The sequence below is a fragment of the Aotus nancymaae genome, unplaced genomic scaffold (assembly GCF_030222135.1).
Source record: "Aotus nancymaae isolate 86718 unplaced genomic scaffold, 86718_ANA_hifiasm-v0.15.2.pri h1tg000032l_0, whole genome shotgun sequence".
NCBI lineage: Eukaryota > Metazoa > Chordata > Mammalia > Primates > Aotidae > Aotus > Aotus nancymaae.
In genome coordinates this window covers 22,699,136-22,713,687 of record NW_026988445.1, presented here as the reverse complement: position 1 = coordinate 22,713,687, position 14,552 = coordinate 22,699,136, and the positions used below count along the sequence as shown (strand labels likewise).

General features: G+C 38.4%; 1 protein-coding gene across 6 annotated transcripts in view; it reads right to left on the bottom strand.

Moving 5' to 3' along the window:
- Window positions 1-14,552, bottom strand: part of RYR2 (ryanodine receptor 2) — a 784,705-nt gene that overhangs the window by 220,895 nt on the left and 549,258 nt on the right. For all 6 annotated transcript variants that reach the window (XM_064383634.1, XM_064383629.1, XM_064383631.1 and 3 more), the window contains 5 exons: window positions 13,703-14,507; window positions 10,917-11,117; window positions 4,591-4,696; window positions 2,734-2,877; window positions 166-439 (listed from right to left, as the gene is read on the bottom strand). In XM_064383634.1, coding sequence (XP_064239704.1) covers window positions 166-439; window positions 2,734-2,877; window positions 4,591-4,696; window positions 10,917-11,117; window positions 13,703-14,507 — 1,530 coding nt within the window. The remainder of the gene's footprint in view (window positions 1-165; window positions 440-2,733; window positions 2,878-4,590; window positions 4,697-10,916; window positions 11,118-13,702; window positions 14,508-14,552) is intronic.

Here is a 14,552-nt window from a genome sequence, read left to right as displayed (position 1 = left end):
CATTTCATTACTGAACAATTTTCTAATTTAGCTTAATTTTGTTTCTATCTCTAGAAAAACAACAATTTAGCATCATGATCATATAATCCAGACAATATATTTGTATCAAAAAATTAGAAAGAAAACATTTATAAGACAAAGGGTTGTAGTGGGTAAATAATTTACCCTAATCCACGAATCATAAGCTTCTCTTCTTCTTTGCCCATTCTCACACTCAGCAGGGAGCGAATCTGACCAAGGGATGCCAGCAGGTTGATGGTATCCTCCACGGAAACACCATTTATTGTGTAGGTCTTTGGCAGGGCCCGAACAAGACCCCCAATGCCGTCATACTGCCGATGCAGCAACACAAACATGGCCCTCACCAGCTCGGGGTCTTCAATGACAGACTCCTGAGCCCACCGGACCATGGTCTCAGAGATCAGCTGCTGCAGAGTGGCTGCAAAGGCATTATGGATTTTTTTTAAAAGAAAAATAAGAGAAGACGAATCAGTTGGATATTTCAACTCCATATCCTGTAGCTCCAAATTGGTATTTCTCTTTGTACCGGACTTGAAAAGGCTATAGATATTCTTTGAAGAAAATAACCTTCATTGAATAATATATATTTCAATACAGATCAGTTACAATCATGCAAGGATAAAAAATATATACAAACCTTTCCTTAAAACCCATTCTTACATTTAAAAAAGCTAAAGTTATATCACTTTTGCAAAATTACTATTGGCAATTCATATGTAATTGAAGGTATGGCAATTAATATAAGGTATCATATTACTTTTATTTGTTTTGTTCTATTATTTTCTTCCCAGAAGGCTTGGCATCATTTATCCTTACGAAGTTCAGTCATGGACATTCAAAAAGTAATCTGTTTATCTAATTGTCTCCTATGTCGAGTTATTTGCACTAGTGACTAATGTAATTATGTTTTCACTTTAAATTGTATTTATATTTGTCATTTAAAATGTCTTCAAAAAATTTTGATTGTGAATTTATATTAAAGTGAAAAGTTAGTACATACATAGAAGATTACTTGCAAGATAACCTGAAACGTACATTTAAAAGCAATAGAAACTTCCACATCTTTTCTTTCTTTCTTTCTTTCTTTTTTTGATATAGTCTCTCTGTCACCCAGGCTGGAGTGCAGTGGCGTGATCTCTGCTCACTGCAACCTCTGCCTCTCGGGTTCAAGTAACTCTCTGCCTCAGCCTCCCGGGTAGCTGGGATTACAGGCACCTGCCACCATGCCCAGCTAATTTTTGCATTTTTTTTTTAGTAGAGACAGGGTTTCACCATGTTGACCAGGCTGGTCATGAGCTTCTGACCTCGTGATCCACCCACCTCAGCCTCCCGAAGTGCTGGGATTACAGGCGTGAGCCACTGGCACCTGGCCCCAAATCTTTTCAAATAAACAGTGAAATTACCAAAATTAAGTGGGGTAATCAATTCACGAATGATGAGGTATTTAATCCTAGCATTAATATGCTGGCTGATTTTCAAAAGAGGCTGTTTTTCCTTGCATCTACAAGTTTTTCAAGTAAAAACAAAAACTACCGTTTTTAACTGAATACAAAATGCAAATAAAATGCGAATATATACCCCTATATCTCAAAACCACACTGTCATTTTAATCATACAAGATCATAAACTTGACAATAATAGAAAGTGATTCATAAAAAACATTAAACTCTGGCCAGGCACAGCAGCTCACACCTGTAATCCCAGCACTTCAGGAAACTGAGGTGGGTGGACTGCTTGAGACCAGGAGTTCGAGACCATCCTGGCCAACATGGTAAAACCCAGTCTTTACTAAAAACACAAAAATTGGTCAGGCGTCTTGGTACATGCCTGTATTCTCGGCTACTCAGGAGGCTGCGAGAGGGAGGCAAAGATTGCAATGAGCCAAGAATGCGCCACTGCACTCCAGGCTGGGCGATTAAGTGAGATATCTTAAAAGAAAAAAAAAATCAAACTCTGATTTTAAAGAAAACTTGACTCAAATTTGATTGTGACACTGATTAATGAATTTAGAAGTAACTGTAAAAATAAAGGTTTTCCATTGTAAGTTAGTAAAAAACAGCTGTAAAAGTTTTTATAAGTTTATATTTTTTTATTTCAGAGAAAGCTATTAATAAAGCAGTGCTGCATGTTAAAATCAATGCAGTCTTAGAAGGGAAGTAAAAAGTAAGCTGGATCCCTCAGACCTACTCAGTGTGCTGTGCCAGAGGAACCCAGAGGCAAAGGATGTTTATTTGGTTGTAAGGAGCAGCAGCCATTATTCTTAAATAGGACATGGATCAACCAGAAGTCTTTAACAGTTTAGGAAATATTTCAGAACCAAAATATAAAGACCATATCTATTAAAATTTTAAGAAAAAGGTTTAATTTGATGCAATAATATTTGAAAATCAACCTCCTATTTAGATATGAAGGCTAAATTACTATACTTCCTTTTCACTTTCTCTTTATCATCCCTGATCAAAATACCTACATTTCTAGTTCTCTATGGAGACTATCCATCCTTATCATGCTGCTACCTCTCAGCCTGTGGCTATACAAGTAGACTGATGCTGCTGTCTATTTCTGGGAGCTACAGGCATCTACTTAAGAGTCTGATTCTTGGAAGTGGCAAGCTCAATCATCTCACTGGCTCATCTAGTACAACATTCGTTCACAGGACGAGTGAGTGCCAGCGGCTGGATCATTTTGCCAGTGCCCTCGCACACTGCTTACAGGACTTCTTGGAGTCACTCTCAATCGGTTTTTCTGCTTGCTTCTTCTTCAGGTATGTCACCTTTTCTACCAGGGACAGCAGACGTCCTCTAATTGTTAAATCACTGTTTCCATCTAGAGACCCGTCTTCATCCAGCTCAATTCCTAGTATTAAAAAGCAGAGAAGCAGAAAAAAAATATATTGAAAGAATACACTTGGGCAGATAATTCTCAGGCCTGGCAATTTCTTTAAGCAACATCAAAAACATCTGACATGAAGTTAAGCAATCTTGTTCACCAGCCCTCATGAATAACATGACTTGTTGGCCTCTTTTTTTCCTCTCTCCTTTTCTTCTGTTCCTGTGGGCTCAGGACTATCACCCAGAACCAAATATAACACTGAGCAAAGACCACAAAGACTCTCTTAGGGGCAAAGATCAATCCCGCTATTTGGGCTGCTGCTTGGGCATCTCTGACTTGAGACACTGTCTCCTGGACTTACTGTCCTGCCCCGCCTAAAAACCCCCTGGACTTTAATTCTCCTCTCTTGCCTCTAAAAATTTTAGTGGTATTTTGGTTAGTTGAGAAACAGAGAGAACAGGCATAATTAGGTCCCCTAAACCAGGGAATGCTTTCTATCTGAAGCAAGAACTCTAAAGTTTTAGTATCCCTAGAAATACAGGGATACTTATAGAAATATATATATATCCATATGTATACACACACACACACATACACACATTTCTATAAGGGATACTTGTAGAGATACAAGGGACACACACACACAGATTATAATTTTCTGGGAGTCATTTAGTGGTACTTCATTAATAAACAAAATTAATATGCAAAGTGGTATTTTTATTATCTTCATTAAAATAAGGTAACCACTGGTTAAACCAGTTGCGTTATTTTTAGCTATAACTTTAAAAACAGCTAGTTCATTTTTTTCATTGAATCATCAGACCTTATCTACACCACTGCATAAAGGAATAAAACGCATACACACACACATCCAGAATACCTAATCAATTCCATTTTCAAAGTTCTTAGAATAAAAGGAGGGGAGATTTCCCTAAACAGATTTGGACTACTGACATATAACTCAATGTAGGGTTTCCACAGGCATTCACTAATTTCAAAAGATACAGCCTAAATTTTCTAGAAAGTAGTCCCTCAACTGCTTTAAATACAACTGTTTGTGATCAAATTTCTTTCTTAAAAAAGAAAAACAGCTTCATTGAGGTTAATATAAACAAAACTGTACATGTTTTATGCATGCAATATGGTGAGCCTGGACATATGCATACATCTGGGAAACCATCGCCACCGCCAGGAATAGGCATAGATCCATCACCTGTAAGTTTCTTAGTGCTTCTTTTTTGTTTTTGTTTGTTTGCTGTTTTAAGAATACTTAACATGGTATCCACCCTCTTAACAGAATTTTAAGTGCATAATACAGTATTGTTAACTAGAAGCACTCTGTTGTACCATGGATCTCTAGAATTTATTCATCTTGTGTAACTGAAACTTTGTACCCATTGGCTAAACCTAACACTTAACCTCCCTGCCAGAGGTACCTGGCCACATGTCCCCCGCTTCCTGTTTCCTATCACTAAGGGAAGGAGGGAAAAGAGAAAAAGAATTTTGGTCATCTTCCGCTCAGTTTAACAGCCTCTCTGATTTCTCTATCCCTCAGGACTCCCCACAAAGGGACAGCTGTTTTGCCATTCTGCCATAATAATAAATGTTCTTACATAACCTTCTAATAGGTATTGTGTGTATTCATGAACATATTCGCATGTACACTTAATTTCATCTCAGGATACGTAGATTAAAAACACACCATTAATAAGAGCTGTCAATTAAAAAAGACCTTACCACAATGTGTCATCAAATCTTCATGGAAATCCAATAGTTGGTCACGAATTTCTTCTGGACATGGACACTCGCTTTTGTCATCCTTAAAATTGAGAAGCATATTGATCTGAAAGTTTGAAAAACAAGAAAGAGGAAGAAGGAGGAAGAAAAGAAAGGTGAATTCAAGAATGGCACCGCAGGGCCGCGAGCAGTGGCTCACAGCTGTAATCCCAGCACTTTCGGAGACCATGGTGGGCAGATTGCAAGGTCAGGAGTTCAAGACCATCCTGGCCAACATGGTGAAACTCTATCTCTACTAAAAATACAAAAATTAACTGGGTGTGGTGGCACACGCCTGTAGTCCCAACTACTCGAGATGCTGAGGCAAGAGAATCGCTTGAGCATGGAAGGCGGAGGTTGCAATAAGCAGAGATCGTTCTATTGCACTCCAGCCTGGTGACAGAGTGAGACTTCGTCTCAAAAAAAAAAAAAGGATAGCATAGCAACTGCCATAAGACCAAAATGCTCAAAATCTCTGATTGTTCATAAATTATTCCTCCACAAGTGTCTATCACTCAATCCAACCAGTACTGCAGAATAAATCAAATCACCCAAAGCTTATCAAGCTGCAAAACAGTCGCATAATGCTTCTTCCTCTTTCTCAATTCCACAATGTTAGACTCTTGCATACTTTAAGAATTCTTACCTAAGAGATCTAAATGCTATTTTTAAAAAGTATTTTATTATGCTCATCCCAAACTTCAATTATTTTCTGGCTAACATCTCTACTTTATTGAATATTTATTGTATAAAATATTTAAAAGAACTCTTTTTGAGAAGAACACAGATACAAAGAAGGAAAAATATAATTGAAAAGTAACATAGGTTTGAATATCCCTTCTCTGAAATGCTTGGGGCCAGAAGTGTTTAAGTTCTAGGAATTTTTTTTTTCAGGGTTTGGAATACAATCATCCTTTAGTATAATTGGTTCAGGACCCTCCATGGAGATGAAAATCCACAGATGATCAAGTCTCTTATCTGTAATGACACAGAAATTGCATATAACCTATTCACACCCTCGCATGTAGTTTAAATGATTGCTAAATTAGTTATAATACCTAATAGTGCTGACACATCACTTCATTTAAGTGTATTAGACCTAGTAATTTGTGCACAGCAAATTCACGTTTTGTGTTTTGGAACTTTGTGGATTTTTTTTTCTGACTATTTTCAGTATACTGTCGGTTGAATCCAAAGATGCAGAACCCACAGATAGAGAAGACCAGCTCCATTTGCATACACATAATGAGATATTTCCAGGCTAGAACCCAAGTCTAAAAACGAAATTCATCTGTGTTTCATACGCACCTTACATACATAGCCTAAAGGAAGATTCACACAATATTTTAAGTAATTTTGGCATGAAACAAACTTTGTACTAAGTATTCATGTGTGGAATTTTCGAGTTGTGATGTCACATCAATGCTTTTGGATTTTGGAGCATTCTGGGTTTCGAATTTTGCTAATAGGAATGCCTAATCTTTGTAATGGATAACAATGCTGCTGCTAACATTAATGGTTCAATTAAACTGCAGGAAACTGTTTTCCATTCATGTTTGAACAATAATATTAAATTTATAAATTTGACAAAGAAAGTTGTTTCTCTATAACTTTCCTTTAAGAAACTATTTTAGATTTTCTTTTTGGTGTTTATGTGATTTTTTTCCCTAAAGTTTTATTTTGATATAATTATAGATTTATATGCTATGGTAAGAAATAATACAGAAGGACTTCAAGTACCCATTATGCAGTTTCCCCAATGGTAACACTTTGCAGAACTGTAGTACAGTATCATAACCAGGACAGCAACATTAGTACAGTCAAAATAGAGAATTCTTGTATCTCAAAGATTCCTCCCATCACCCTTTTATGACCACACCCATATCCCTTGTCTGCCCATCAACCTTAACTAATGGCAACCACAAATTTGTTTTCCATCTCTCTGGTTTTGCCATTTCAAGAATGTTACATACATGGAATCATATAGTATGTATGGATATATTCCCATATGATCCTTTAAAAATATTTTTAACTAGTAAATATTAAGTGTATGTATTTATGGGGTACCATGTGATGTTTTGATATATGCATACATTGTAGAAAGATTAAATCAAGATAATTAACATATTCATCACCTCATCTACTTATCATTATTTCAATGGTGAGATGAAAGAAATACCACATGACCACTTGATGTCAGCATGGTGTGCTATCATAGCTGGTTTCATTCCTAGTATAGGTAATTTGTATCTTCTCTTTTTTTTCCTTGTCAGTATTTTTGTAGGTTTGTCAATTTTATTGTTATTTTTTAAATAACCAGTTTTTGGATCCATTTTTTCTACTGCCCTGTTTTCAGTTTTATTACTTTCTGTTATTACCTACATTAGTGATGTCTTTCTGCTCGTTTTAGGTTTATTTTACTCTTTGCTTTCAAAATTCTTGAGGTAGCAGGGTAGGTTATTGACCTGAATGGTCTCCACTTTTTTAGATGTCAACATTGAGTGTCATAAATTTCCCTTTTGGCCTTGCTTTAGCTGTGGCACAAATTTTCATACGTGATGTGTCCAATTTCATTCAGTTTAATGAATCTTTAAATTTCTCCTGAGACTTCCTCTTCAAACCATGGACTATTTAGAAGTGTGCTGTTTGGTATCTTTAAGAGTTTGGAGATTTTCCAGTTACCTTTTTGTTACTGATTTCTAATATGATTACAATGTGATAAAAAGTGTGTATGATTTCAACTTTTTAAAATTTCTTGAGGTTACTTATGGCCCAGGATATGTTCCATTAAATGTTTCAAGGACATTTGAAAAGAGTGTGTATTTTGTTGTTGGGCGGAGTAGTCTACAAATCTCGATAAATCTATTATTTGATGACAGTGTGGAGTTTTCCCATAGCATAGCTGATTTTTCTGTTTGGCTATTCTATCAACTGAAAGAGGAGTCTTGAAGTCTCCAATGATAATTTGGATTTGTCTATTTCTTCTTTTAGTTCTATCAGTTTTAGCTTCACATATTTTGCCCTATTGCTCAATTCATATATATTTGTCTTCTTATGGATTGACCATTATGTATCCCTGTCTCTTTGGTAATTTTCTGTGCTTTGAACTCTACTTTATGGGATATAGCTACTCCTACTTATTTTGATTAATATTTTCATAATACATATTCATTTAACTTTTCTCTTTTAATCTCTATATATTATATTTGAAGTGAGTTTCAGCATATAGAGTTTTTAAAATTCACTCTGCCAATTTCTTTTAATTGGTTTATTTAGATTATTCATATTAATGTAATTACTGATATGTTATGACTTCAGTCTGTCATTTCACCTACAGTTTTGTTTGTTCTCTTTGATTTATTTTTACTGACTTGATATGGATTACCTGAACAATATTTAGAATCCTATTTTGATTTATCTGTATTTCTCAGTGGATCTCTTGTACAGCTTTTCTAGTGCTTCTTCTGTGTATTATTTTAAATATACCTAACAAACAGCCTACTGGTATTGATGATGTACCAAATGGTACAATGTCAACACCAGAAGACTCGAGTTTGAGTGAAGGAGAGAAACCTTATCACCCTTTCTGTTCCTTTATTCTCCTCTGTTTAAAATTTTTAAATATTCCCTATACATATATTTAGAAACACATCAGTTTTATGATTTTGCTTCAACGATCAAACATAAATTAGAAAACTCTAGAGAAGAAAAATGCACTGGATTTGCCATATTTTAACATATTCCATTGTTCTTTCTTCCTTTCTGATTTTCCAAATTTCTTTCATTTATCATTTTCTTTATGTTTAAAGAACTTCCTTTAGCATTCTTTTACGGTAAGTCTGCTGCGGTCAAATTCTTACAACTTCCTGTCACTTGAGAATGTCTTGATTTCCCCTTCATTCCTTAAGAGTATTTTCAAGGTACACAGAAGTCTGAGTCGACAGTGTCTTCTTTCAGCATTTGAAAATTGTTGTGCCACTTCCTTCTGCCCTCCATACTTTCTAATGAGACATCTGCTGTCACTCAAATTGCTTTTCCCCCTGGAGGTAGTGTCATTTCTTTAAAGACTCTGTCTTTAATTTTTTTCAGAAATTTGACTATGATGTGTCTTGGTACAGATTTCTTTATGCTTATCCTATGTGGAATTTGCTCATCTCCTTGAATATCTAACTTCTTATCTTTTACTGAACTTGGAAAGTTTTCAGCCATTATTTTCTTCAACTTTTTTTCAGTTCACCCTCTTTCTCCTATCCTCTGAGACTCCAACATCACAAATTTAGATGTTTTGTTATATTCATCTTTTCTTCAGGTGGGGTAGTTGATATTGCTCTCTCTTCAGTTCACTGATTGCTGCTGCTTCTCCCTTCATTCTGCTTTTAAGCCCATTCACTGAGTTTTAAAATTTCAGTTATTATTTTCAGATTTAAAATTTCCATTTGGTTCTTCTTTATATATTTTGTTTCTCTGCTGCTGAGGCTTTCTATTTTTTCCATTTTGAAGGAATTACAGGGTGATTGCTTTCAAAACTTGGTTAGATAGTTTTAACATCTTTGTTATCTCAGTGTTGGTGTTAACTGCTTCTTTCATTCAAGTTTTTCTTGATTCTTCACATAAGTGATTTTTAATTGAAATCTCAACATTTTGAGGATTATGCTAGGAGCTCTGGGTCTTATTTATACCTCTGTTTTACCTGCTTCCTCTGACCCAATCCAGGAGAAGAAGGGCTTAGGGTACCCTATGACTGCCAGGTGGCAGAGGAAGTCCATTTTCCCACTCAGCCTCCTCGGACATCTCGAGGAGGGAAGGGATCCTGTTACTGTTGGGCAGGGGTAAAAGTTCTAGTTCCTCACTAGACCTGTGCTGATGTGACCCTTTGTAGAAAAGGGTAAGTGTGTCTTGTTACTTCTCCTTCCATAACCTCTGCTGATACTTTGGAAGAAGGAGGTCTTGTTACTACTCAGTGGAGATAAAGTCCCAGCTCTGTCATCTACTGGGGCACCTTGTTACAGCCTGGTGAGAATGAAAGTCAAGGTTTCCCACTCGGCTTATGCCGAATGTGGGTGGGACACAGTTTTCTCTGTAGCTTTTGGCTGGAGTAGTGCAGTTATTAGCTAATATGTTTCTGTCTTGCTAAGCTGCCCCTTTCCTGATCCTCTGTCTAGAGAGAGAAGGCTTTTGTTGAAGCTTCTCTTGTCTATGCCCGTTGGTGTTTCCTGGTTGCCAGCTTCTTTAGCTTCCAATCTGGGATAGATGAGGCAAAAAGAAAACCCAGGGAACTCACCACCATGTTGTTCCTTGGGTCCTGAGTTCTGTAGCCAACCTCCCTTCTTCTATCTTTCAAAGTCTTCTTATGTTGTCTTCTTTGTAATGTCCAGGGTTTTAGTTGTACTTAAAAGGAAGAATCGGGAGAAGCACATGTACCCCATCTTTCCAGAAGCAGAACTTTCCCAACAGCAGTTTAACAGAGTTAATCTGGAAGAGGCTGGACCCGTTCTCTGCTCAATAAATGCTGTTTATAACAGTTAAGAAAATTCCACATCCCTTCCCTCAAAGAAATTACATTCTGGTGAGAAAGAGTAAATTCCAGAATTAGTCCTTATACACACTTTCATTCTGAGCTACTCTGGATAGAGAAGAAAATGGTAAGGGTAAGAAATCAAAAAAGGCATCTGTGAATTGCATTGTTTAACCACCATCCCTACACCTTGGTGACTTCTCACACTCTGAGGCCCACCCTGAGGTAGATTTCAGAAAATTCACACCCCCAAACTAGCCCGTTCTCTGATTCAGGCAGGTGCCCTTGATTCTGTCGTACCCTCAGGAGACCTGACTTTGTGAGTAAGCAATGAGAGGGAGAACCACAAACAGGGTAATCAGTCTTTTGGCAAGCAAGGTGAAAGAGACATGTATTTATTCTATGGTAGGTACAAATGAGAAGGCTCTAGCAACGAGTCCTATGAATAAAATATTCCTATGAGTGGAAGATGATGAAGACCCATTTGTGGTTGAAATTTGCTCCTATTTAAAGAACTTAAGATTCGGGTATATCTTGGCCTTCTCAAAGAGTCTGTGATATAGCTGATATCTTCTAATAAGTCTCTCTTTTGTTTAAACTAACCAAGTAAATTCTTTTGGTGACACTAAGAATACTAACTAAATCAACTTCATGAGTTTAAACAGAACAAGGAAAACAATACAGGTGACTTACCATAGAATTTTGCAAGGCACAGATCCCGAATGACTACAGACCAAAATAAATACAAAGGACTTTTATTTCATTTCCATACCTGTTCTTGAGGTGGTGATCTAAATTCCTTTGTTTTCCTGGCTGTGAGTGCAGCTGACATGTTTAAGGCTTGCATAACTTCGTTGTATCGGAAACGTTGATTGTCTTGGAGCTTAGCTACGAAATCATCTGAAAAGGCTACGATGGCTTCTATCCGGTGCCGGACCTGGCAGTCGCAGAGGTATTGAAGCAGTAGGCACATCTAAGAAGACCATTGAAAAGATAACCAAGTTTAATTTCTAAATCCTTTAGTAATGTTGATCAGGTCACAGTCTGTGGTCAACATCCTCAGCTGCATATTCTTCTCCCTTAGAAACAGAATCCTGATTTCGTATAGGCAGCAATGTGTTTTCAGTCCCAGGAGATGAAACATAATTTTTCTAAGCAAAAATGGCGAATATATGTCCCTTTAGTGGACATTAATGATATGGTCTGGCTCTTTCCCCACTGAAATCTCACCTTGAATTGTAATGATCCCCACATGTCAAGGGTGGGGCTGGGTGGAGATCACTGACTCATGAGGGTGTTTTCCCCACGCTGTTATGGTGGTGCGTAAGTCTCACATGATCTGATGGCTTTATAAATGGGAGTTCCCCTGCACAAGCTCTCTTGCCTGCCACTGTGTAAGACATGACTTTGCTCCTCATTTGCCCTTCACCATGATTGTGAGACCTCCCCAGCAATGTGCAACTGGGATTCAATTAAACCTTTTTCCCTTTATACATTACTCAGTCTCGGGTATGTCTTTATTAGCAGTGTGAGAACAGGCTGATACCCTTACGCTCCCAGACTCCCTTTCAGCCACAGGAGCTATGGTCAATGAAATATATAATGGAAACTTTGCTAAGGGATGATATTCCATCAGTGATAAGAGATTAGAATGCCCTTCTTTCAAAATGAGTGTAATTGGGTGATGACATGATTACTGTAGAAAGAATAAGGTAAGTATATTAGAAAGAAAACCACAGGCTGAGGATCACACAGCAGAAAGATATTAAGATCTGGGCTACGGATGACATCACCGAGCTGCTGTACCAATTCTAGAAATCGAAACTTAAGATAATAAAGTGGTGAATGCTCATTCATTCGATGGTTAGCTGGGTCTTTCTCCTACTGAAAATCAAAAAGATTTATAACTGAGTATGTTGTTAGAAACATCCCTAAAAAAGAACACTGCCAAATATTAAAAAATCTATATATTTTTAAAAGGTTATATTACCATCTACAATATAATCATTTTTTTAAATACAGTTTTTTTAATTTTAATTTTTAAAATTTAATTAGATACATAGCGTGTTCTATGTATCTAATTGTGTTCTATCTATCTAATTGTGTGTTCTATCACAACACTAATTGTGATAGAAATACATGACGGTGTCAAAGGGTACCTTAAAACCCTCTGCGTCGCCATCTACAATGTAACCATTTCTGTCAACGCTGTCTCTGAAGTAGTCTCAGTGTCCATCCGCCTTTCTCCATCTCCTTTGCCCCACCCTCCTCTGAGCGTGGTTTCCTAGGGTTTGGACCAGCACGAAAGCCTCCTGACTAACCAGATGCTAGGTGACTCTTTCTTTCCTCCCTTACTGATTTCCCTTCCAGCAGCCACACTGGCCTTCTCCTGCCTCAGGACCTTTGCTGGGCTATCTGTACTGCATGGAAAGGTCCTAGAACACCCTGCCCCGTTCCTTTTTCTTGTAACTGCTGCACACAACTCTTAAATCTGACCTCAGCTTAAAAGTCACAATCTCTGAGGGGTCTTCCCCCTCATCTTTCTAACAGCAATCCAGTCTAAACATTCTTTTAGTAATCCATTCTTTGTTTTCAGAGTATTTAATGAAATTAGCAATAAGATTTTTAATGGATAAATGAGTGTATATCGTTTTAGAGGCTGTGGGCTTCTGAAAGGCAGGGTTCACTTGAGTATCCTCTAAGTGCAGGACCCAGAGTGAAGCTTCAGTCAATCCTAACTGAAGGAACAAGGAGTTAAAAAAAGCAGGTCAGTGATGCAAACATCACATTGACTTTAATGAACAGATGAGGCATTAAGAAAGGACCCCTTAACCATCTTGATGAGCATAAAGACAGCCAATGTGTCTGATTCCTTAAAGACATGCTAAGGTGGCTGGGTGCAGTAGCTTACACTTGTAATCCTAGCACTTTGGGATGACGAGGCGGGAGGATCACTTGAGTCCAGGATTTTGACACCAGCCTGGGCAACATAGCGAGACCTCGTTTCGACTAAAAATAAAAAACAATAACTGGGCATGGTGGCATGCCTACAGTCCTAGCTGCTGCAGAAACTGAGGCGGGAGGAAGGCTTGAGGCAGGAGATCAAGGCTGCAGTGAGCTACGACTGCACCACCACCACTGCGCTCCAGCCTGGGTGACAGAGTGAGATCCTGTTATTAAAAATAACAACAACAACTACTACAACAAAAAGTGTATTACGGGACAGTAGAACCTTGCCCTGTGACAGTGGGTGCATCCACTGGTAAACAAGCATTCTAAGGTTGGTAAGAGTGGAAATATGAGTAGAAAGCGGGATTTGATGGCTTATAGTTCAGGTATTCCGGGGTAATGAAGGTAAAATGCATCTGGGAAGTAAGAGGAGATGGCTAATGAGTAAGAGGGAGAAGAACAGGAAGTGAGTTAATCTTATGAAGAACTACCACTACACAGGAATGCAAAGAAATAAACATACACACGCAGAGAAAGAAACAAAGGCAGGTTCCGATACCTCAGTACTTAGTAATTCTGAAATTCACTCAAATGTCTTGTTCTGATTACCTGCAATTTAACTGGCTCTGGCAGTTTCATTTGGAGCAGGCCTTCCTTGGGCCGCTTACCCCCCTTGGCTTCTTCCTCACCAGCTCCTTGCAGCTTTGCGTCTTCCACATTGAGCTCTTTCTCCAGCGTGTCACTCTCCTCCTCCGGAGTGGCAGCTTCTTTAAACACACTGGGCTCAATCAACTGCAAGATGTGCTTCAAGTCCTCGTTGTGAAAGATGCCCATGATGAGCAGGGTATAGAACAGCTTGATGAGAGGTACAAAGAGGAACTCAGTAGTCCCTCCAACTGGGTCCCGCGCGTGAAGACTGCCCTCTCTAACAGCTTCTGTCAGCATCTGTATGGTTTTGGCTTTTAGGATGTCCAGGGGGAACTCTGGACTGTACTGGTAACATTCATTACTAATGCTGACAAAACTGGGGGAGGAAAACTGCATCCGTGGCCTGAGGGAGGTGCTGAGGCCGATCCCCGGAAGGCCATGCTTTTTGTTCTCATCAGGGAACAGGGTGATGCTCTTGGTCTCCTCTGTCATGGGGACAATGTACTCATTGTTCATCATGAGCCTGGCAGTGGCATAGGAGCTCAGGTGGATGTCGATCAGCAGGTCATAGTAGCCAGCGCGCAGCAAACCCGGCATGTACTTGTTCTCGATGGCGTAGAGGAGCTGAGGTTCATCCACGTGGCTGCACAGGGCATGAGCCACCCGGTGGTTTCCAAGAGCACAGACAGCTGAGTAGAGCCGAAGAGTGTGATAGTGAAATTTCAGCAATTCCTCCTGCTCTGTCAACTCTAAGATGTCAACAGATCTGCAGAAGAGAGGAGAGTGGTAGTAAGATTAGAAATGAATGATT